At 49.7% G+C, this 21,686-nt stretch overlaps 1 protein-coding gene across 1 annotated transcript in view; it reads left to right on the top strand.

The window, feature by feature from the left end:
- Positions 1-21,686, top strand: part of LOC125438502 (guanine nucleotide exchange factor DBS-like) — a 124,206-nt gene that overhangs the window by 49,258 nt on the left and 53,262 nt on the right. Inside the window, exons 10-11 of the mRNA XM_048506937.1 lie at positions 17,976-18,101; positions 20,176-20,397. Of these exons, the coding sequence (XP_048362894.1) occupies positions 17,976-18,101; positions 20,176-20,397 (348 nt within the window). The remainder of the gene's footprint in view (positions 1-17,975; positions 18,102-20,175; positions 20,398-21,686) is intronic.

Raw genomic sequence — 21,686 nt, 5'->3', positions numbered from 1 at the left:
TCCTTTATTGGGGGAACATTTATTAGGTTATATATATAGGTTATGGGTTTTTCCCCTCTTTTATTTTTTCCTAATGCCCAATAAAGGTTAAATATATATAACTGCTTCACAGTTATATAAAAGGTTATATATATATAGGCATTAGGAAAAAATAAAAGAGGGGAAAAAAGCCATAACAAACCAAAAGAAATTATTCCAATATATCAAGGAGAAATTTAACTACAGAGGTTACAATCAAAGGGGAAGAATTATTTACCATATATATTCGAGTATAAGCCGGGGGGGGGGGGTTCAGCATTAAAAAATGTGCTGGAAAAGTCGACTTACACTCGAGCATATATGGTAATAAGAATATAACCTTCCCAGCTGTTTAATGAACATTCATTAAATTTTACAGGGAGCAAAGAAAAAAGGTTGAACCTAGACCCCTCATATTTAGAGTTCCATAGATTGGACCTCAGAGATACCGTGGGGACACTTCCGCTCTTGCTGGGCAATCTTGGTGAAACCCCCCCCCCCCCTCGTAATATTGAAGAGGGGAAACCCTTGCTGCATGAAGCAGTTTTCCATCATTCTCCCCACCCAGCTGCCCGGAGCATCACCACGTAACATGTGCTAATAACCTCAAATAATCGAATATTGAAAAATAGTGGTGGCAGCAAGAGCAGAAGTCATGTAAAGACTGGGGAGAGTAGGATGGGTTTGCATTCTCTCACTTGCTCTTCTTCCTGCATTTTCCATCTTTCACCTTTGCTGGGAAGAGCCTGGGGCTGTGGACTCACCATCTTCCTGGCAGTCAAAAAGCCTCTCCATCACCAAAACAGCTACAAAAAAAAAAAAGGGGGGGGGGGGACACAAACATCAGGTGCTTTTGGGCTGGGACTGCAAGATAGTACACTGCTAAGCTGTTTCCCTGCAGCCATTGTAGAAACTGGCAAGAGCAGGACAGAGAGACTCCTGTTTATTTGATTATCTCCTGCAGTGCTTGCTTCATTGCTGCCTTTAAAATAATCCTAAACCCTGTTAACTCAGTTTCACGGCCAGGGGCTGCAGCCAAATGGCAGAGTATCTGCTTTGAGTTCGGAACGTCCCAGGTTCGAGTCCTGACATCTCCAGCTAAACAGGATCACCGAGCAGGGAACGTGAAAGATCTCTAGCTGAGACCTCGCGGAGCAGCCGCCGGTCAGAGTAATCAAGACTGACCTAGATAGCTGAAGGGTCTGGCCAGTGGTGGGATCCAAAAATTTTGATAACAGGTTCCGACGGTGGTGGGATTCAAACAGTGGCGCCGCCGCACACACGCACTTCCAGTCCCTAATGGGCAGAGAGGTTGCTTCAGTAACCCCTTCTCGGCACTCAGAAAAAATAAGTAACCACTTCTAGAGAAGTGGTGAGAACCGGTTGGATCCCACCTCTGGGTCTGGCTCAATATAAGGCAGATGTTTGCGTGTTCGTGTGGACATCTTCGAGTGGGCTGTTAGCGTGGCTTGAAAGCCATCCAGCCGATGCACACGTTTACACATTGTTGTTAATATTCTTAGCATTTCTATAGTTCATTTCGGCCGTTTCCGCACGGGCATTTAATGGCGGCCTGGAGACTGCAAAAACGGCATCTCCAGGCCGCCATTCGCACAGGGGGCGCAGCTGCATCGCAGCCGCGCCGCCTGACAGCCACGAAGCCAGCGTTTCCCCAGAGCGCTCGGAAGCGCTCTTGTTGGGGAAACGCTGCTTCGAAGCCGCTGCCGAGCGAACAGCAGTGGCTTCGAGACGCCTCCCCCACCCGGCACTTACCTTGTCCCCGGGCCTCCGGCACTTACCTTGTCCCCGGGCAGGCGCGCAGGGCCAGGGGGGCGTGTCCCCAGGCCTCGGCGACGCGCCGGAGGCCCGGGAACATGCCGGGTCAGCTGGGCGCCGCTGCTTCGCGGCGCCGGCTGCCCGTCTCTTTCCAGGACCGTCTGTGCGGACGGTCCCAGCTTCGTCGGGTCGGCGTCGGAAACGCCGACCCGGCCGTTTCCGCATTCGTGCGGAAACGGCCTTCAAGAAGCATTGGGATCTGTTTGTCAGACAGGAGGCACCATATAAAGGCACCACGTAACTTATCAACTTCTTAATAGGGCGTTAAGAGTGATGTAGTGGTTAAGAGTGATGGACTCTAATCTGGAGAACTGGATTTGTTTCCCTGCTCCTCCACATGAAGCCTGCTAGGTGCCCTGAGTTCTCTCAGCCCCGCCTACCTCACAAGGTGCTTTTTGTGGTGAGGAGGGAATGTGTTTGTGAGCTGCTTTGAAACTCCTTCCAGTGTAGAAAAAGCAAGGTATAAAAACCAACTCTTCTTTTATGCTAATGCTGCTCATGTCCAACGAGCGTTGGTTTTGAAATGGTCGTGTTTTATACTGCGGTTTTTAATTGAAAGCCACCTCAAGCAGGGTTATGAAGAGGCAGCAAATAAATATTCCAAACAAATGCATAAATAAATACAAAGGCTTTAAATGCATAAATAAATTCTAAAACAGTATTCTCTTCAGTCTTTAATCTCTTATCTGGCAGATAACTTGTATAGTTACAGGCTGATATTTCTGAATGTGGAAATTCTAACTAGATATGCTATATATCTGTTTCTTGAAAATTGCATGTTCAGGGTCTGAAGGTGCCCAGAAATCTCTTTTCAAGCTAAAGGGGACCATGTGCTGACAGAGGAATCCAAGTACATCTTTTAGGCTCACACACTTCCTTCTTGTGTGTCGCAACCAGAGGTGGGATCCAGCAGGTTCTCACAGGTTCCCAAGAGTAGGTTACTAATTATTTGTGTGTGTCGAGAGGGGGTTACTAATTGGTGATTTGGCCACGTGATTTTTGCCTTAGTTACGCCCCTCCTCCACTCCTCAGCAGTAGTGCGCCGTACTTGAAGCAGTCTAGCAGGAGATGCACCGGCGTACGTGGCAGCCTGCACCTGCGTGCATTCGTTTCCTGCCCAAGGACCGGCGCAGTGGCTGCATCCTTGCCACAGCCCCGCCCAGCAATGCCCCGCCCCCGGAATGCCCGGCCACGCCCCCGTCGTGCCCTGCCCAGCCCCATTGGCGCTACGCCACAGTTTAAATCCCACCACCATGGGAACCTGTTACTAAAATTTTTGGATCCCACCACTTCTTTAATCTCTTATCTGGCAGATAACTTGTATAGTTACAGGTTGATATTTCTGAATGTGGAAATTCTTACTAGATATGCTATGTATCTGTTTCCTGAAAATTGCATGTTCAGGGTCTGAAGGTGCCCAGAAATCTCTTTTCAAGCTAAAGGGGACCATGTGCTGACAGAGGAATCCAAGTACATCTTTTAGGCTCACACACTTCCTTCTTGTGTGTTGCAACAACAACTTTCTAGTTTGGAATTAAGCAGAGTTTGTTGCAATGTCTGAATTGAGCACTTCAACAAATTCCACCCCGCCCCCCCCCTCCCAGGATTTTCAATTATCCTGGTAGTTTCAGATGGGTAGCCATTTTGGTCTGCTATAGAACAGCAAGATTTGAACCCGGTAGCACCTTGAAGACCGACAAGATTTCCAGGGCATGAGCTGTCGAGAATCAAAGCTCCTTTTGTTTAATATCCTGGTTAATCCTAGTTTAGAATCTTTGTTTGTAGACACACACAATTGCACACAAAACCACACAAGTGCCCAGTTTAGACCCTGTGTGCTTTGTTACAAACCAGGAAGTCTCCGGTCTACAAGAAGCACATGAGGAAGGAGAAAAAGCATGAGCTTGAAGACTTCTGAGCAGGGGCGTAGCTGCCTAAAATGTTGCCCAGGGCAACCTGAACTTCCTGCTCCACCCCCAAAGTCCATGTAGAGTTCAGGTGCAGGGTACAGTTGCTTGGGAGGGAGGGGGTGGCTCATCAAACACAGCCCCATTGGGCCCTACTCAAGTGGCGCCTGGGTCGCTAGCGCTCTCACTCCTGCTGTTTGTTATGCCACTGCTTCTGAGACTTCTGAGGAGGAGGAGGAGGAGGAGGAGGAGGAAGAGGAGGAGGAGGAGGAGGAGGAGGAGAAGAAGAAGAAGAAGAAGAAGAAGAGGAGGAGGAGGAGGAGTTTGGATTTATATCCCCCCTTTCTCTCCTGCAGGAGACTCAAAGGGGCTTACAATCTCCTTGCCCTTCCCCCCTCACAACAAACACCCTGTGAGGTAGGTGGGGCTGAGAGAGCTCCGAGAAGCTGCGACTAGCCCAAGGTCACCCAGCTGGCGTCTGTGGGAGTGTACAGGCTAATCTGAATTCCCCAGATAAGCCTCCACAGCTCAAGCGGCAGAGCGGGGAATCAAACCCGGTTCCTCCAGATTAGATACATGCGCTCTTAACCTCCTATGCCACTGCTGAGATATACAATAGAAAGAGGGCGTGCAACTGAAGTTACCAAGCAAGTTTTGTGGCTTCACAAATCTATCTGTGGCTCATGAGTGCATGGTCTCTACAATACAAATACGTGTATCACTGTTCACACTCATATTACAGTACCAAATCTTAACGCAGGGCTGAAATTCTGCTTGCTTTCAAGGTTGGTCAATAAGTCACGTATAAGATTGTTCTTACAAAAATCTGAAAAAGAATACATATTACATGAGCAAGTCCCTACTTAAACAGAGACGCTCTATGGTGGCGAACCTTTGGCACTCCAGGTGTTATGGACTACAATTCCCATCAGCCCCTGCCAGCATGGCCAATTGACCATGCTGGCAGGGGCTGATGGGAATTGTAGTCCATAACATCTGGAGTGCCAAAGGTTCGCCACCACCCTTTAAAAGCATGTGAAGAATCAGGAATGGAGCCATTGGCAAGTCAGACTTAATTTGTCTCTGCAAAGCTTTTTCTTGCTGCAGAAATATCTTTGAGACAAGAAAGCTCTGGCAGTCCTTTACAACACCTCACAGGTGTTGATAACTAAAGTTCATTCAAAAGCAGGAGCTTGCTTCTGGATGGAGATTGCCCTTTTCCACTAGCTAATTTGAGGTTTGCAGCTGAGCACCATTCTGGATCGATGTCCTGTCAACCTTTCATAGCGCTACATAACGCCTTGAAAAAGTGGGAGTCTAGAACTGACTTTGCATTTCAGTCTTCCCAGAACAGGAACAGTGAACTTTGCTGGTTGCCTCTCAACGTAATGTTTGAAACATACCAGTAACGACAGGGGAGATTCGATCTTGGGCGAGAAAGATTCTCTGATAGGACAGGTGTAGTCGTTGCGCCATAAGCAGGCCGGACCAGTTCCACACCTGTTTGCCCAGGTGTGCGGGAATGGACTGAGAGAGTTCTGTGCTGGGACAGGGCAGCATGGGGGAACGATGCAACACGAGTGGTGCAGTTTTGGCTTGTGATCTTTTGGGGGCGTCTCTCTCCCTCGCTCCCCACTTGCACGTTTCCTAAAGGCTCTACGAAGCTTCTCCTTGCACTTAAATAATCACTCAAGGGTTCGAAACTCAAAGTGTTTGGGTTTTTTTCAAAAAAAAGCACAATTCAAAGAAATGATTGTTGTGGGATTTCTGGTCTTTGTGGCTGTAGTCTCATAGCCAGGATAATTATCCTAGGACAGGGGTCTGCAACCTGCAGCTCTCCAGATGTTCAAGGACTACAAATCCCATCAGCTCTCCAGATGTCCGTGGACTACAAATCCCATCAGCCCCTGCCAGCATGGCCAAATCCCACCAGCCCCTGCCAGCATGGCCAAATCCCATCAGCCCCTGCCAGCATAGCCAATTGGCCATGCTGGCAGGGGCTGATGGGAATTGCAGTCCATGAACATCTGGAGAGCCGCAGGTTGCAGACCCCTATCCTAGGATAACAACCAACCAAGGTATATTTACAGAGAGGCTGTGGCTCTAGGTTGAAACATCTACTTGGCATGCAGAAGATGTCAGGTTCAATCCTCGGTATCTCCATTTAGAAGGGCCAGATGGTAGGTGATGGGAAAGACCTCTTCCTAAGACTTGGGAGAGCAGCTGCCAGCCGGAGTAGGCAATAACAGTGTCCTGATACTGTATAAGGCAGCTTCATGTGTTTACCTGCCAATTGAGATCCTTTAATTGGTGCTACCAGAGATTAACTTTAGACACTCCTATGTGCAAAGGGTGTGCTCTGTCACTAAGCCAAAGTCCCTCTTAGAAGAGGAAAAAGAAGAACAGTTAGAAGAAGAACAGTTTGGATTTCTACCTCGCCTTTCTCTCCTGTAAGGAGACTCAAGGTGGTTGACAAACTCCTTTCCCGTCTTCTCCCCACAACAGACACCTTGTGAGGAAGGTGGGGCTGAGGGAGTTCTGAGAGAACTGTGACAGGCCCAAGGTCACCCAGTGGGCTTCATGTGTAGGAGTGAGGAAACACATCCAGTTCACCAGATAAGAGTCTGCTGCTCAGATGGAGGAGTGGGAAATCAGACCCAGTTCTACAGATTAGAGTCCACCTGCTCAGATTAAATTTGAGTCCGCCTGCTCAGATTAGAGTCCACTACGTCACGCTGGCTCTCCTAGACATATGCTGAGGGGAAAGACAGAACCAGAAGCTATGAACAAGAGCCAAATGTCATTTTGAAAAGCAAAATAATAATCAAAATGGGAGTGCTCCCGCTGTAAGGAATTCCATAGAAGCAGAAATAAAAGGTTTTTTTGGTGTAACAGACCGTTTATTCAGACATCCTAGAAAGCTCACGTACACGACGTGGCAGGAATAAAGTCTCCCGCCAGAAGCACAGGTTATAACTCTGTCCATCCCATCCCCCCTCCTGGATTCCCATGGGAACGGAGTTCTCATCTCTCTCGCAGAGATAAGGTCTCCGCCGCAGATGCTGGCCCATCGCCCGGGTTATGGAATGCAGTCAAGGCCAGGCGGCTGTCCCGCTCATCAACACCATTAAATCCTTTACACTCGGCCTCCCTTAAAAAAGGCTGATCTCCCCCAGGTTTGTGCGGAAAGGTGCGATGGAAAGCAGAAATGAGGGCAGGGCGTCAATATTTTCGGGTTAGACCCATTGATTATACCCAGAGGAATATCCCACCCAAGAGACTAAATATTGCAAGCGTTTGCGATTAAAACGAGAGTCCAGGGTGGCGTCAATTTCGTAATGCTTGTGGCCATCAATTATAGTCGGTGGGGGTCTCTCCGTCGGGTCGTGCCAGGCATCGGAAACGGGAGCCTCCTTGAGCAAACTGGAATGGAAGACAGGATGGATATTACTTAGAGAATTAGGCAAGTCCAACCGGGCAGTGACATCATTAATCACTTTAGTAATCTGAAAAGGTCCCACGAATCTTTTGCCCAGTTTTGAAAATTTATGCACGTCTCTGAGATTTTTGGTAGACAAATACACCCAGGCGCCCACACGTAAAGGGAAATCCGAGCGGTGCTTATCCGCTTGAAGTTTTTGGGAGTCTTTAGCCTGCTGTAAAAGGCGGTCTGGACCATTTTCCACCCCTCGGCCAGAGATGAAATCCACTGTTGAAACTCCGGAGGATTCAACGCTTCCGCAGGTAGTTGCGGCAACGGAGGGAAGGATCGACCAGACACAATTTCGAAGGGTTTTGTACTGCTATGAACCGCATTATTATAGGCGTATTCTGCAAACGGAATTAACTTCGCACCAATTGTCTTGGTGGTAGTTGGTGTAACAAGCGTAAATACTGCTCCAGGGTTCTGTTCGTTCTCTCTGACTCACCGTCACTTTGAGCGTGGTAAGGGCGGCAATTGCCGGGGCGGCCCCCAACAAACCCAGAAAAGCTTTCCAGAACTTTGAAATGAATTAGGGCCCGCGGTCGGAGCCCACCTTAACGGGGGCGGAGTGTAGACGATAAATATGCTGAATGAACAGACGCGCTAACTTAGGAGCGGAGGGGAGGGAAGCACATGGGATGAAATGGGCTTGTTTAGAAAATAAGTCAAGAACCACACACAAGACCGTGTTGCCTTGACTTTCTGGCAAATCCGTAATAAAATCCATGGAGATGACTTCCCAGGGGGCGGGAGGCCACCGGGAGAGGCTTCAACAGACCATGGGGTTTTCCCGGAACGGTTTTGGCTTCCGCACAAACAGAGCAACCTTTAATATATGTCTCAATGTCCTTGCGCATCGCGCGCCACCAAAATTGACGGCGGGCCAAATGCAGAGTTTTTAGGAAGCCAAAATGTCCAGCCGAGCGAGCATCATGACAGGCCTCGAGAACCTGCTTACGGAGGGGGGGAGGCACGTACCAACAATCCCCCTGCCGCCAAACACCATTCTCCAGGCACAATTGGGAGTCACCTTCCTCCGCTGATGGCTCGCAGCAGCCCTCGGGCCTCCTCGAAGTTCTCGTAGGAAAGGAGAGACCAGGCTGGGAATGGGTGGAGAAGGAGGAGTGGGCGTCTGAGATCGAGTGACAGCCAGCCCCAATTGGGAGGGGGAGAGAACAGTGCGCGGAATATCCCGTAAGGCAGCTCCACCTCGGGCAGGTGCGAGAGCGCATCAGCCAGTTTATTGGTTTTTCCGGGGAAAAAATGGACAGTGAAAGAGAAACGAGAAAAGAAATCGGCCCAACGGAGTTGTTTTGCGGACATCTTGAGGGGGGTGGAGAGGGCGGCCAAGTTCTTGTGATCCGACCAAACTTGAAAGGGGTGTTTAGCCCCCTCCAGCCAGTGGCGCCAAGTGGAAAGTGCTACTTTGATGGCCGCGATCTCTTTATCCCTACAGTCCAGTTGAGCTCAGCACCGGAGAATTTCTTTGATAAATAAGCACACGGAACCAGCCTATCATCTTTATTTCTCTGCAACAGGGCTGCTCCAAGCGCTTTGTCCGAGGCATCCACGTGAACCACAAACGGAAGATCTGGGTCAGGGTGTTTCAGGATAGGTTCGGTAGTAAAAGCTGATTTTAAAAGCTGAAAGGCTGTCTGACATTCTTTAGACCAGGAAAGGGGGGCCCCGGGCTTGGCAGCCTGTGGATCTTTACCCTTAGTGCGTAAGAGGTCTGTGAGTGGGAGAGTCAGTTCAGCGAATTGGGGTATAAAGTCCACGATAGAAATTAGCAAACCCTAGGAAAGATTGGAGTTCCTTTCGATTGGTAGGGGCAGGCCATTGGAGGACTGCGTCAATCTTAGCAGGATCCATCTTTAGCCCCTCGGAAGAGATCCGGTAACCCAAATAGTCGATAGAGGTTTGGTGGAAACAACATTTAGAAAAGTTTGGCAAAGAGGGAGTTGTTGAGCAAGCGTTTCAATACTTCCCGAACCAATGCTTCATGCTCTTCCATGGTTTGTGAATAAATTAAAAGCGTCATCTAAGTACACCAATTACTCCCTTGTATAATAAATCATGGAGAACTTCGTTGATAAGGGCCATAAAAGCTCCGGGGGCCCCACTTAACCCGAATGGCATTATTAAGTATTCATACTGTCCAAATTTCGTGTTAAATGCAGTCAAATGTTCATAGCCTTCCGCAATCCTGACCCTGTAGTAAGCTTCTCTTAAGTCCAACTTAGTAAAAATGCGTCCCTTGCCCAATGCATCTAAAAGGTCCTTGATTAATGGCAAAGGGTATTTATTGGACAGGGAAACCGCATGGAGTCCTCGGTAATCTGTGCAGAGCCTTAAAGACCCATCCTTTTTTTAACAAACAATACAGGAGCAGCATGTGTGTGTGTGTTTGGTAGCCCGCCGTATGAACCCGCGAGCGAGTTCTTGTCTAAGAAGGCACGAAGTTCCTTCTCCTCATTAGGACTCATGCGGTAGATTCTACCTTTGGGCAGTTGCTCCCCTGGCTGTAATATGATTTTGCAGTCAGTGTCTCTATGGGGTGGCAATTGATCGCATTCTTGCTCCTGAAATACTCTGGCTAAATCTTGGTAAGCCGGTGGAATGCCGGTAGAATCGGGAGCCATTAGAGCGATCATCGCTGGATGAAGCCGGGGTATGTCAGGAGAAGGTGAGTTTTCCCCAATTCATGTGTTCTCCGCAGGGAGGGTCAGTGAATTCTAAGATCCTTTCTTTCCAAATGAATTTTTGTTCATGCAACAACAACCACGGCATGCCCAGAACTATGGAGTGTTTGGCCACCGGCGCCAGAATAAAACTAATTTTCTCCCAATGGTCAGCGCAGCGGAGGAGGACCGGTTGCGTTTTGAACTGGGCCGGTCCTTCGACCCCGAGAGGACTGCCGTCCATTTGGGTGAACGGTATGGGCTTAGCCAGGGGAATTCGGTCTAGTCCAAGTTCCTCCGCCACCTGGGGCCGCATTAAACAATGGGAGCACCCAGAATCTACAAGGGCTGAGGCTATAATACTGGTATGCTTAGCGGGGTTGGCCAGAAGCGCTTGAATCGTAATGGGAGCGCTGCCTTCACTCACCCCATCTGAGTCGAACCCATATCCATGGGGGGCTGAAGAGAGGCAAACAGCTGCTTCCTCACTCTGGGTCGCGTTCGGTAACTGGCTTAGATGAGACCGGTTGGGGCGGCCCGGATTTGCGTGGTGGCATGGGAGATGGGGTGCTTGTCGGCCGGGCGGTTGGCTTCTGTTTTCGGGCAGTTGGCGGCTAGATGACCCAGTCCTCCGCAGTAAAGACACAATCCCAGACGGCGACAGCCGGAGGTGGTCTCGGTAGAGGCTGCTGGGCTTGGCTTGGGAGTCGCAGCGGTGGTCGTAGCGGCGGGTTTTGGGCGTGGGCGGCCCCCGGCACGAGCGTAATCCAAACGAGGCGCCACTTGGGATCCCAAGTTGATCCAATCAGCAATAGTGCGGGGGGATCCGAATTAGAAACACCGTTTCACGCAGTTTGCCGTCGACAGCATCTGAGAAGTATTCACATTTCATGCGCTCAGGCCACTCAGGAGAGTCGAAAGCAGCCGCCGCATCGAAATTCACGGGCAAATTCTGCAAACGAGCGGTTGCCTTGCTGAATAGATTTGATGGATGCGGATGGCTTCATTTTCAGCACCGGATCTTGGAAGCGAGCCCTTAAGGCTTGGAGGAACGCCGGCACCGCGGCGAAAGTATCCTCATCTTGCAGATTCAAAAGAGTCACAAACCAGTCGGCTGCCGCTTCCATCTAAGACGGAACCCGATGTCCCGTGATTTTTTCACGTTCAGACCCGGTACAAATCGTCATAGTCCTCCATGTGGGCATCGAGTTGTAGGATGAAGTAGGAAGTTTGGAAGCGGTCCCATCGAAACGGGCAGGTATTGGAGGTCTGTAATATCCTCTCTCCACGGCCCATGGCGCCCGCTAGTGGCCGGTTGCGCAGGTTGAGGCAGCGGCGCAGGGAGGGCCGGAATCGGTGGAGGTGGGGGTACCAACGCCGGTGCCGCTGGTGTTCCGGTGGGAGCCGGTCCTTGGAAGGTGGCAGATGCTTGTGATAGCAGGACCCAGCAGCGTCGCCCCTCTGGCGTTGGCTGTACCAGTGACAGCGTAGACTCCAACTTGGGGCATCTTGTCCTGCTGCTTCTCAGTTCCCCTCTCCAAGGCGGCTAAATCTCTCTCCTTGCGAGTCAAAGGCATCCTGAATGCGCATGCAAAGCTGCTTTCTCGTTCCAGTTTGGCCAGTTAGATCTCGTTGAACAGCTGCAGTTAGTTCACTTTGCGTCGCCAAGGCCTGAACGCTTCGGCGTTGACGCTGTAAGTCCAGTTTAGGTGTTCAGGACTTTATCATGGACTGATAGGTTCTGCACATATTGCCGTTGCAGCGTCTTTGTACGGTCCAATTCGAGTTGGATTTCTTTGCGCTGCTGTTCCGGTCTCTTTGCAGGTTTTCACGCTCTTGCTGCAGCTGCTCTCGTTCCTCTTCCCATAGCTGGCGTTCCGCGGGCCCATGCTTCTTGGGCATCTGCCCAGTCGGCCCACTTCCTCATCCCAGCTCTCTTTTGATGGGAGGGAATAGATCCGGATGGGAAGAGCAGGCTTTCTTCGGATTCCTCTTCATCAGAATGTAGGACCTCGTGCCCACCGGCGGCTCCACGGGGCACCTCAGGTGCAGCTGCTGATCCGGGATCTGGGGGGTCCGATCGGAAGCTGGTACGGATACCCCTCCCAATCCCTGATATAGTCCCGGTTTCAACGGTGGTCTTCGGACGGGCCCCAGTGCTATGCCACGGTGGATTCTTGGGAGCATCACCAAAATAAAGTCCAGGAATCGTTCAATGGACTCCCTGTGTTGCCGCATGAAAGGTGGTCAGACCCGTCTCTTCCGTGACAGGTTGCATCTGAGGTTTGTAATCCCTGCGGAAACGGGCAGATATCCGATCCACAGGCCTCGATCCATAGACAGCGCCCCAAACGACTCATGCAAATCCACATGATCGTCTTCTCGTCCCTCGTCCCAACGAAGTAAGGGAAGACTCGTGTTGATACGAGGACGGGAAAGAGTTACCAGCGAGACCCGTTCTCCCACCGGTTCCTCCAAATCCATAAGGGAAAGCCCGGAGCCCTCTTTGGGGGCTACCGCACCTTCCACAGATTCTGGAATATTCAACCTCTCCATGCCGAGACACCAGAGGTCCACTGCACTAGGAAGATAGATGAACTAGGATTCCTGCCACAATGTAAGGAATTCCATAGAAGCAGAAATAAAAGGCTTTTTTGGTGTAACAGACCGTTTATTCAGACATCCTAGAAAGCTCACGTACACGACGTGGCAGGAATAAAGTCTCCCGCCAGAAGCACAGGTTATAACTCTGTCCATCCCATCCCCCCTCCCGGATTCCCATGGGAACGGAGTTCTCATCTCTCTCGCAGAGATAAGGTCTCCGCCGCAGATGCTGGCCCATCGCCCGGGTTATGGAATGCAGTCAAGGCCAGGCGGCTGTCCCGCTCATCAACACCATTGAATCCTTTACACCCGCCATGTGAATCATTAAAATCCCCGGCTCAGTTACTGCTAGTAAACAAATCTACTATGTTAATTAGAGGGCTGAGATCACTCATGACCGTCACCATCAGACTTACCTGTATTAGCATCATCCCGTGAGTTTTCAGAAATAAATTGCCTTCTTCAGACTTGTTTTGTATTCTCTTTAAAGGACATCCCGTCCTTCCTTGAAGTTGATTCCACCTATAACTTGAAAGCATTGTCCAGCTAGATCCCACTCCCAGCTTTCCACATTGAGTCCCGGGCAACTGTTTAATATTCAGAGTTGCGGGGCCATGATGTGTGTTGAGGGAATTGTCACCTGCGGAAGAAATGGATTTCTGTAGAGGTTAGACTTTCTGTTCTGTCAAACACTATTGTGGAGCTAAGGCAGTGGTGGGATTCAGCAGGTTCGCACCACTTTGGCAGAACCGGTTGTTGAAGAAGAAGAAAAAGAAGAAGAAGAAAAAGAAGAAGAAGAAGGAGGAGGAGGAGGAGGAGGAGGAGTTTGGATTTATATCCCCCTTTCTCTCCTGCAGGATACTCAAAGGGGCTTACAATCTCCTTGCCCTTCCCCCCTCACAACAAACACCCTGTGAGGTAGGAGGGGCTGAGAAAGCTCCGAGAAGCTGTGACTAGCCCAAGGTCACCCAGTGTATGGGAGTGTACAGGCTAATCTGAATTCCCCAGATAAGCCTCCACACCTCAGGTGGCAGAATGGGGAATCAAACCCGGGGCCTTTCCCCACTTACCTTAAGCCCCGCGCTACTTGAGGAGAGTAGCGCTGGGTCCCCCGGCACTCCCTACGAGAGGGGCGGCGACAGCGCAGCGCCCTGACGCTGCCGCTGTCACGCCCCCTCCGCGCGCGGCATCCCTGGTGCTCTTGCAAAGGGCGCCTTTTGATGGGGACGCCCGGGCGCGCGCCTGGGATGTCGCATGCTGAGAGCAGTGCGCAGCATAGGGGGGATCAGGGTGAGTGGGGAAACGCCCCCGGTCCCTCCAGATTAGATACACGAGCTCTTAACCTCCTACATCACTTCTGCTCTCAGTTGTTATATCGTTTGAATCCAACCACCAGAACCAGTTGTTAAATTATTTGAATCCCACCACTGAGCTAAGGATGCCTATTCCAATGAAGTTTCAGGTGGGTAACCATGTTACTCGGCAGTAGCAGGACAAAACTCAAGTCAACACCTTAAAAAACCAACATAATTTCCCCGGGTATAAACTTTCTGGGTCAAAACTTCACTTCACCAAAAATATCTGACAAAGTCAACTTCCATTCTCAGAAGCTTATACTGTGGAAAACGGTCTTTAAGGTGCTGCTGATTAGGATTTTATAAAAAAGTAAAGCGGTTTGCAGTGCAAAATCTGCGTTTTCCGCCACCCTCCTCCCCACCGCCCCGTATGAGTGGTAGCCCTCTTCCACCATGACCAAACAATGTTTTTTGCATGAGGTCTTGAAGTCAGTGTATGGACCCGGGAGGGGGAGGAGGAGGGATGGGTGGGGGAACAATTTTACGCCTCCCATATGACTAAGTGGCCACAGCCCAGGGATATTTGACCCCATATGTTCCCCTGGGCAGCTTGCCATTGAATTCTGTATCAAGGGCACAGCAGCCTAAGGCTTTTCATTTCATTATGAATACCCCTGTATGAACCAACTGGCCGCTTATGGAGCAGCAGTGGCGCAGTGGAGCAGGTGTACTCTAATCTGGAGAGCCTGGTTTGATTCCCCGCTCTGCCGCCTGAGCTGTGGAGGCTTATCTGGGGAATTCAGATTAGCCTGTGCACTCCCACACACGCCAGCTGGGTGACCTTGGGCTAGTCACAGCTTCTCGGAGCTCTCTCAGCCCCCCCTACCTCACAGGGTGTTTGTTGTGAGGGGGGAAGGGCAAGGAGATTGTAAGCCCCTTTGAGTCTCCTGCAGGAGAGAAAGGGGGGATATAAATCCAACTCTTATTCTTCTTTTTCTTCTTCATTATGAATATCCCTGTACGAACCAACTGGCCGCTTATGGAGCAGCAGTGGCGCAGTGGAGCAGGTGTACTCTAATCTGGAGAGCCGGGTTTGATTCCCCGCTCTGCTGCTTGAGCTGTGGAGGCTTATCGGGGGAATTTGGATTAGCCTGTGCACTCCCACACACGCCAGCTGGGTGCTCTTGGGCTAGTCACAGCTTTTCGGAGCTCTCTCAGCCCCACCCACCTCACAGGGTGTTTGTTGTGCAGGAGCAAGGGTAAGGAGATTGTAAGCCCCTTTGAGTCTCCTACAGGAAAGAAAGGGGGGGGGATATAAATCCAAACTCTTCTTCTTCTTCCTAAAGAGCTGAGTGTCTATGTGTTCGTGCTTTATTTTTAAATGACTGGGCCAATGCTGTGAAACAGCTTCCCAGAGAAAATCTGGAGGATACCATTGCTGTTTATTTTTATGAAGGTGTGTGCGAAGCTTTGCATTCCAAAGGGCCTTTGGTTGAGAAGGCTCTGTGTGAAATTGTTGAGGTCCAAACTGAGGCTGAATTGTATTATACTTTCCCACTAAACAGCGCTGTGTTAGCTACACAGATCCTTGGAGGAAGGTGAGACATACATGCTTCAATTAAAAACAAGACCCACGCATGTCATTTCCCCTTCTCTATTTCATTCTCCCAGTTTCCTGACAACATCGGGCCTTTCCCCACTTACCTTAAGCCCCGCGCTACTTGAGGAAATTAGCGCGGGGTCCCCCGGCACTCCCCACGTCAGGGGCGGCGACAGTGCAGCCGCCCCGATGCTGCCGCTGTCGCGCCCCCTCAGCGTGCAGCATCCCAGGCGCTCTTCTTAAGGGCACCTTTTGATGACCCCGCGCAGAGCGCGAGGTCGTGGGGACGCCCAGGCGCGTGCCTGGGATGCCGCGCGCTGAGAGCAGCGCGCGGCATACTGGGGATCGAAGAGAGTGGGGAAAGGCCCATCAATACAATCTGTGATGTGTCATCAGCACACTGGGCATTTATGACTGCAAACTGTTCATGTGAGGTGCGGCAAAGGAATGCCCAGACCTGTGTCATGATGTTGTTTATTGCATTATGCCCAGTGTCATTAGGAAGAGTGCAAACAGAGATCTTAGAGTAGCAGCACTTATTTTGAAACATCTAGTTCTGCGAAAGGAATACACAATGTAAACTAAGAACATTGCGAAGGTAACCAGGGGTTGTGTAGCTGAGACTTCGAGGCAACACCTGAGGTGTATATTTTCTTGAGAGGTGTGTAGCTCATCATGGATGGAGTTATCCCCAACGTCACCAGGACGAGGGCAAATAGAGACAGGAGTACTTTGGTAACATCTGTTCCTTCCGATGACTACATGGTGAAACCCGAGGACATAATAATAAGGTTGGGATCTCTAGGAACACCTGAGCAGTATGTTCTCCTGAGCTATGACTGTCTCTTTGTGGGATGAGTTTAAACAGCGGTCTTCATAATTGGTACAACTTTGCCCCATCATAAATCTCACGCCACAACATTAATTATTTTTGGCCGTAGATTTCTTTCTTCTCCTCCCTTTATATTTCCCTCACTCTTTCCTTTTGTCTTGGTTTCTCCTCTCCCAAAAGAAGAATAGTAAAGAATGTAGTGAGGCTACCTTTGAAAGCCAGTGGGTTAAAATTCACTTAGTACTGTTCCTGGTAAATATCAGTGTATATTTATGTATTTAAAGGTGAGGAAAACCCAACAATTTGTCAAGTGGTATTTTTATTTTACTTACCATGGTAAATATACAGCTGTTTTGTCTGTATTGTCTTGTCAAGTGATTGTAACAAACTGAGTCCATACAATAGAATCTTCATGAAAGCAGAAAGATCTTTATTAATATGGCTAGATCTGTCATAGTCCTTGAGAGAACTGAATATCAAAAGTACAGACAGACGTCAAGTGAACTTTGGTCCAGCCTCCTCCGAAACTTTCCCAGGCAAGGCCAGACCAATCTGGGAATAACGCCAAGCAAAAGATAGCACAAAAAAATTCCAAACTTCACATACACGCTACAGGGGTCAGTGCTATCAGTCACAGACCAGGAAAGGGATTTGGGCGTCTTAGTTGATAGTTCCATGGGAATGTCAACTCAATGCATGGCAGCTGTGAAAAAGGCAAACTCTATGCTGGGGATCATTAGGAAAGGAGTTGATAATAAAACTGCAAGGATTGTCATGCCCTTATATAAAGCTGTGGTGCGACCACACTTGGAGTACTGTGTTCAGTTCTGGTCGCGTCCCCTGTGCCTGATGAGTGACTGGAATCGTAGCACGCCACATTTGTTGTGAATTCCGATCCGGTATAGAATTGTTGTGAGTTTTTCCCCCCACACTTAGCAGGTAGGACTAGTTTACCCGATGGCTATTTGCGCACTATAGTAAGTTAACCTCCCTCCCAGATTTTTTGTGAGGATAACCTGGAGGCAGAGCAGAATGGTATAAGATGCTTTGGTTCCCATTTGGGAACAAAGGGAGGGTATAAATCCCTTGGGATGTGCCGCCCACTCCTGGCACCTGGGAAGGAGAGGAAAGGACGCCAGAGGAAGGAAGGAGGGGGTGGGGAAGGAGGCGCACTCGCCGCATCCCAAGTACAACTTGCCGTTGTTGGCATCGCCACTGTGGACGAAAGAGCCGCATGGGGTTGCTGACCCCTGACTTATACCCTCCCTTTGTTTCCAAATGGGAACCAAAGCATCTTATACCATTCTGCTCTGCCTCTAGGTTATCCTCACAAAAAATCTGGGAGGGAGGTTAACTTACTATTGTGCGCAAATAGCCATTGGGTAAACTAGGGTAAAAGCATCCCAAGTGCAAATTGCCATTGTTGGCGTTGCCGCCGCTGTCTATCTCGCCTGCTTGGCTGAAGGCAGGGCTTGGGGAGGGCGGGGCCAGGGCTTGAGGAGGCGGGGCCAAATGGCTCTTTGGGTGCTAAAGCTTGCCGACCCCTGGTATAAATCAAGTAAATTCATTGATTACCACTTCGCCAATGGTTGCCTCCGTGAATCCAGAAGATTTCTTTTGCTACGGTGGTTAAATGAGTTTGCAGAGTAGAAAATGTCTGAAAGATCTACTCACGCGCAGCCTGTCTTCTTTTTTTTTTTGCATCGATTCACAAACAGGAGATGTTGAAATGCAGCAAGAATTCGGAAGGCACAGCCGAGCTGGAAGAAGCGCTGGCTACGGTGCTCGATATTATTAAGTCGGCCAACGACTCAATGCATCAGATAGCAATTACGGGCTACGAGGTATGCATTTAAGCAAGTCTCATGCAAACCAGAGCTTTCTTCCGAGCTTGTTAGAGATTCTTCGATGACAAGCTCTTCAGCAATAACGGACAACATCTCAGAAAGGCAGTTTGTTCAATAGTGCCACCCTTGGCCAAGCAGATGAAGTTGTCATGGGCGACGCAGTGAAGAGACGAGACGCAGCGATATCAGGATCCGGTGGAGAGAAGCCAGCGGCTAATCTGCAGGTTGCAGGCTAATCTGCGGCTAATCTGCCGAGCTAGCGGTCCCTGGCACCTTTTATTAGGGTTTTTGGGAGGCGGGTTCAAAGGCGGGAGAGCGGGAGAATCCGGGGCGATACATGAGTCATAGGGACTGGGTACGTGCGAGAGGAAGCGTTCCTGTGTGGGCCTAATCCATACCTGGGGGCATGCACCTTTTGTCCCTTTGTCCAGGGCATCCCATGACCGTGAGTCATGGGGGTCTTGTGACAGGTGAGCTCACCTGCCCAGAGGGCAGCAGATGGCGCAGGCATTCCCGTGCTCTGTCTGAAGCTCTGCTGGGTGAGGCTGGCTCACCCCAACAGCAGACGTTGGAGTACCACCTTCTCAGTTCTTGTAGGAAAGCAGTGAGATTTGGGTGTTTCTTAACGTGGGTGCAACCTAGAACACACTATCTAATTCTTTACTTAGTGAAAGAGGTTGCACAAACTAGATAGGGGATATACTTCTGGGTATGTGTGAATATGACCTTGGGGTACAGGTGGACTGTAAGATAAATATGAACCATCAGTGTGATGCAGCAATTAAAAAAAGGTAATGCAGTCGTGGGGTCTATTGTCAGAGCCACAACTTCCAAACTGCGAGATGTCGTTGTCCCACTGTACCCCTCATTGGTCAGGCCGCACCTGTATGCAATTCTGGAGGCCTCAGTTCAAAAAGGAAGTGAACAGGATGGAGCAGGTGTGGAGCAAAGGGACGGGATAATCAGGGGCCAGGAGGCCAAGCCCTTTGGGGAAACGCCGAGGGACTTGAGAATGTTCAGACTGGGAAAAAAGGAGGTTGAGGGGGGACACGATTGCTCCCTAAAGTATTTGAAAGGCTGTCACTGAGGCCCCTTCCGCACATGCAAAATAATGCGTTTTCAAACCACTTTCACAACTGTTTGCAAGTGGATTTTGCTATTCCGCACAGCTTCAAAGAGCACTGAAAGCAGTTTGAAAGTGCATTATTCTGCATGTGCGGAACTAGCCAAAGAGCACTGAAAGCAGTTTGAAACTGCATTATTCGGCATGTGCGGAATGAGCCTCTGAAGAGAGTAGGGAGCTGTTAGCAGCAAAAGACAGGACTTAAATTACAGGCAGAAGTGAACTGGCTGGATATCAGGAATTCTTTTGCAGTAAGGAGGCGGTGAGCTTTCCCTCACTGGCTGTCTTCAAGCAGCAACTGGGCGAACTCTTGCCACGAATGCTTGAGGCTGATCCCATATTGAACACTTCTTCACGCAACGTGTGATTGGTGTTTGGAATATGCTGCCACAGGAGGTGGCAATGGCCACTAAACTGGATAGCTTTAAAAGGGGCTTGGACAGATTTGTGGAGGAGAAGTCGAACTATGGCAGTGATGGCAAACCTATGGCACGGGTGCCAGAGGTGGCACTCGGAGCCCTCTCTGTGGGCATGCGCACACAGAGTTTGTCATTTGAGGGGCGGAAAATCACCACCACCCCCACACACACATCTAGGCTGGCCTGGGCCACTGAGCATGATGGGCCTGGTGCCTGTGCTCTGGGTGGCTGCCCCTGCTCGAGCGGGTGGGGCAGAGGAAGAGGAAGCCAACCGTTTTTTTCTAAATGAAAACCTCAGCATTCAGATTAAATTGCCAGGTTGGCACTTTGAGATAAATAAGTGGGTTTTGGGTTGCAATTTGGGCACTCGGTCTCAAAAAGGTTCGCCATCACTGATCTATGGCTACCAATCTTGATCCCCTTGAGCTGAGATTGCAAATCCCATTGATCCAGCCTGGAATCGCATTGGCTTTCTTGGCTGCCGCATCACATTGCTGACTCATGTTCTCTCTCCTTTCTGTTCCTTTAGGGTGACGTACACGAGCTCGGGAAATTGCTGCTCCAGGGCTCGTTCAACGTGTGGACGGATCACAAAAAGGGCCACAACAAGGTCAAAGATTTGGCCAGGTTCAAGCCGATGCAGAGGCACCTCTTCCTCTATGCAAAAATCCTGCTGTTTTGCAAGAAGCGAGAAGAAAATGCGGATGGGCACGAGAAGTCTCCCTCATACAGCTTTAAAAATTCGTTGAAGGCAAGTGGTGTGTTGCAGGGATTTGTCTTGGCTTTGCACGTGGAAAGTCCCCAGTTCAGCCTGAGATTTCCCAGCGCACATGACCACAACACTGGCGTAATGCCCATTGGGCAAGGTGGGCAGCTGCTCAGGGCATCACCTTGTGGGGGGCATCAAAATGCTGGGTTCGTTTTGGGGTATTTTAGTGGTTTTCCATTTTTGGCCTGCAGGGGGCGCAGTTTTTAGGCTAGCGGCACCAAAATTTCAGCGTATCATCAGGAGACTGTCCTTATGCTGCCCCCCAAGTTTGGTTCAGGGAATCCAAAGTTGGTTCAGGGAGTCCAAAATTCAAATGTAACCTATGGGTGCCAATTAAACACTAGTGCATTCATTGTATGTTAGAAAAACAGGCATAATTGTGGCCACCCCAAACTCAACCTTCAAGGACACACAAAAATATAGAAGTGAAACCACGAATGGACACAGTATTTAATGAAGTCCATACATTTTCCATAAATCCTCAGATTAACTAATCCCCATTGATCTGAAAGCTGCAATACACTTTCCAGCCAGCTCTTGTGGTGTTGCTGTAATGCCTCAAGAGTCCTCTTTCTCCAAGAAACTCAAGAGTTTCTTCGTCATGTCACATGTGCCATAATTCTGTGAGGTCAGTTAAGTTGCAAGTCAGCAACTCCCCCACTCAGTTTCATGGAAGTGAATGGCGGAGGGATTTGAATCCAGATCTCCTTGACCTTAGTCCATCATTTTACCAAGTACCTCACACTGATCCTGTGCATTATGCAACATTGACCTAGAACCGCAGGGAATATAAAGCTTGACCCCTATCACTGGACACCTCTAGTGCAAATCTTCAGTGGTTCAGTCTTAGGCCCCTTCCACACATGCAGAATAATGCACTTTTAATTGACTTTCAGTGCACTTTGCAGCTGGATTTTACTGTGCGGAATGGACTGAAAGTGCATTATTCTGTATGTGCAGAAGGGGCCTTAAAGCTTCACAGATTGTCTCTGCATCTGCACCTGTCACTTTATTTACAGTTGATTCCATAGTTTGCTTTTTGACAGATCCGGTTTTTCAGCCGCATACTTCTATTGTTAAGGGTCCTTTTGGTGTTGTGTTTCCTTACTAGGGTTTGGAGGTGAAGTGGGGTGGGGAACAAGGGTTGGATCCAGGCGCCAGACAAAATTTACCTCAGGAAACTGAGGAGAGTCGGAGTCTCGTTTCTGCGGGCCTGGTGTTCGTAGCCTTTCCCATCCTTTCTTGCGTAACTCCTCTGGCGATATGGGAGT

Source organism: Sphaerodactylus townsendi, linkage group LG08 (genome assembly GCF_021028975.2).
Source record: "Sphaerodactylus townsendi isolate TG3544 linkage group LG08, MPM_Stown_v2.3, whole genome shotgun sequence".
Lineage (NCBI taxonomy): Eukaryota > Metazoa > Chordata > Lepidosauria > Squamata > Sphaerodactylidae > Sphaerodactylus > Sphaerodactylus townsendi.
This window is presented reverse-complemented; position numbering and strand designations above follow the sequence as displayed.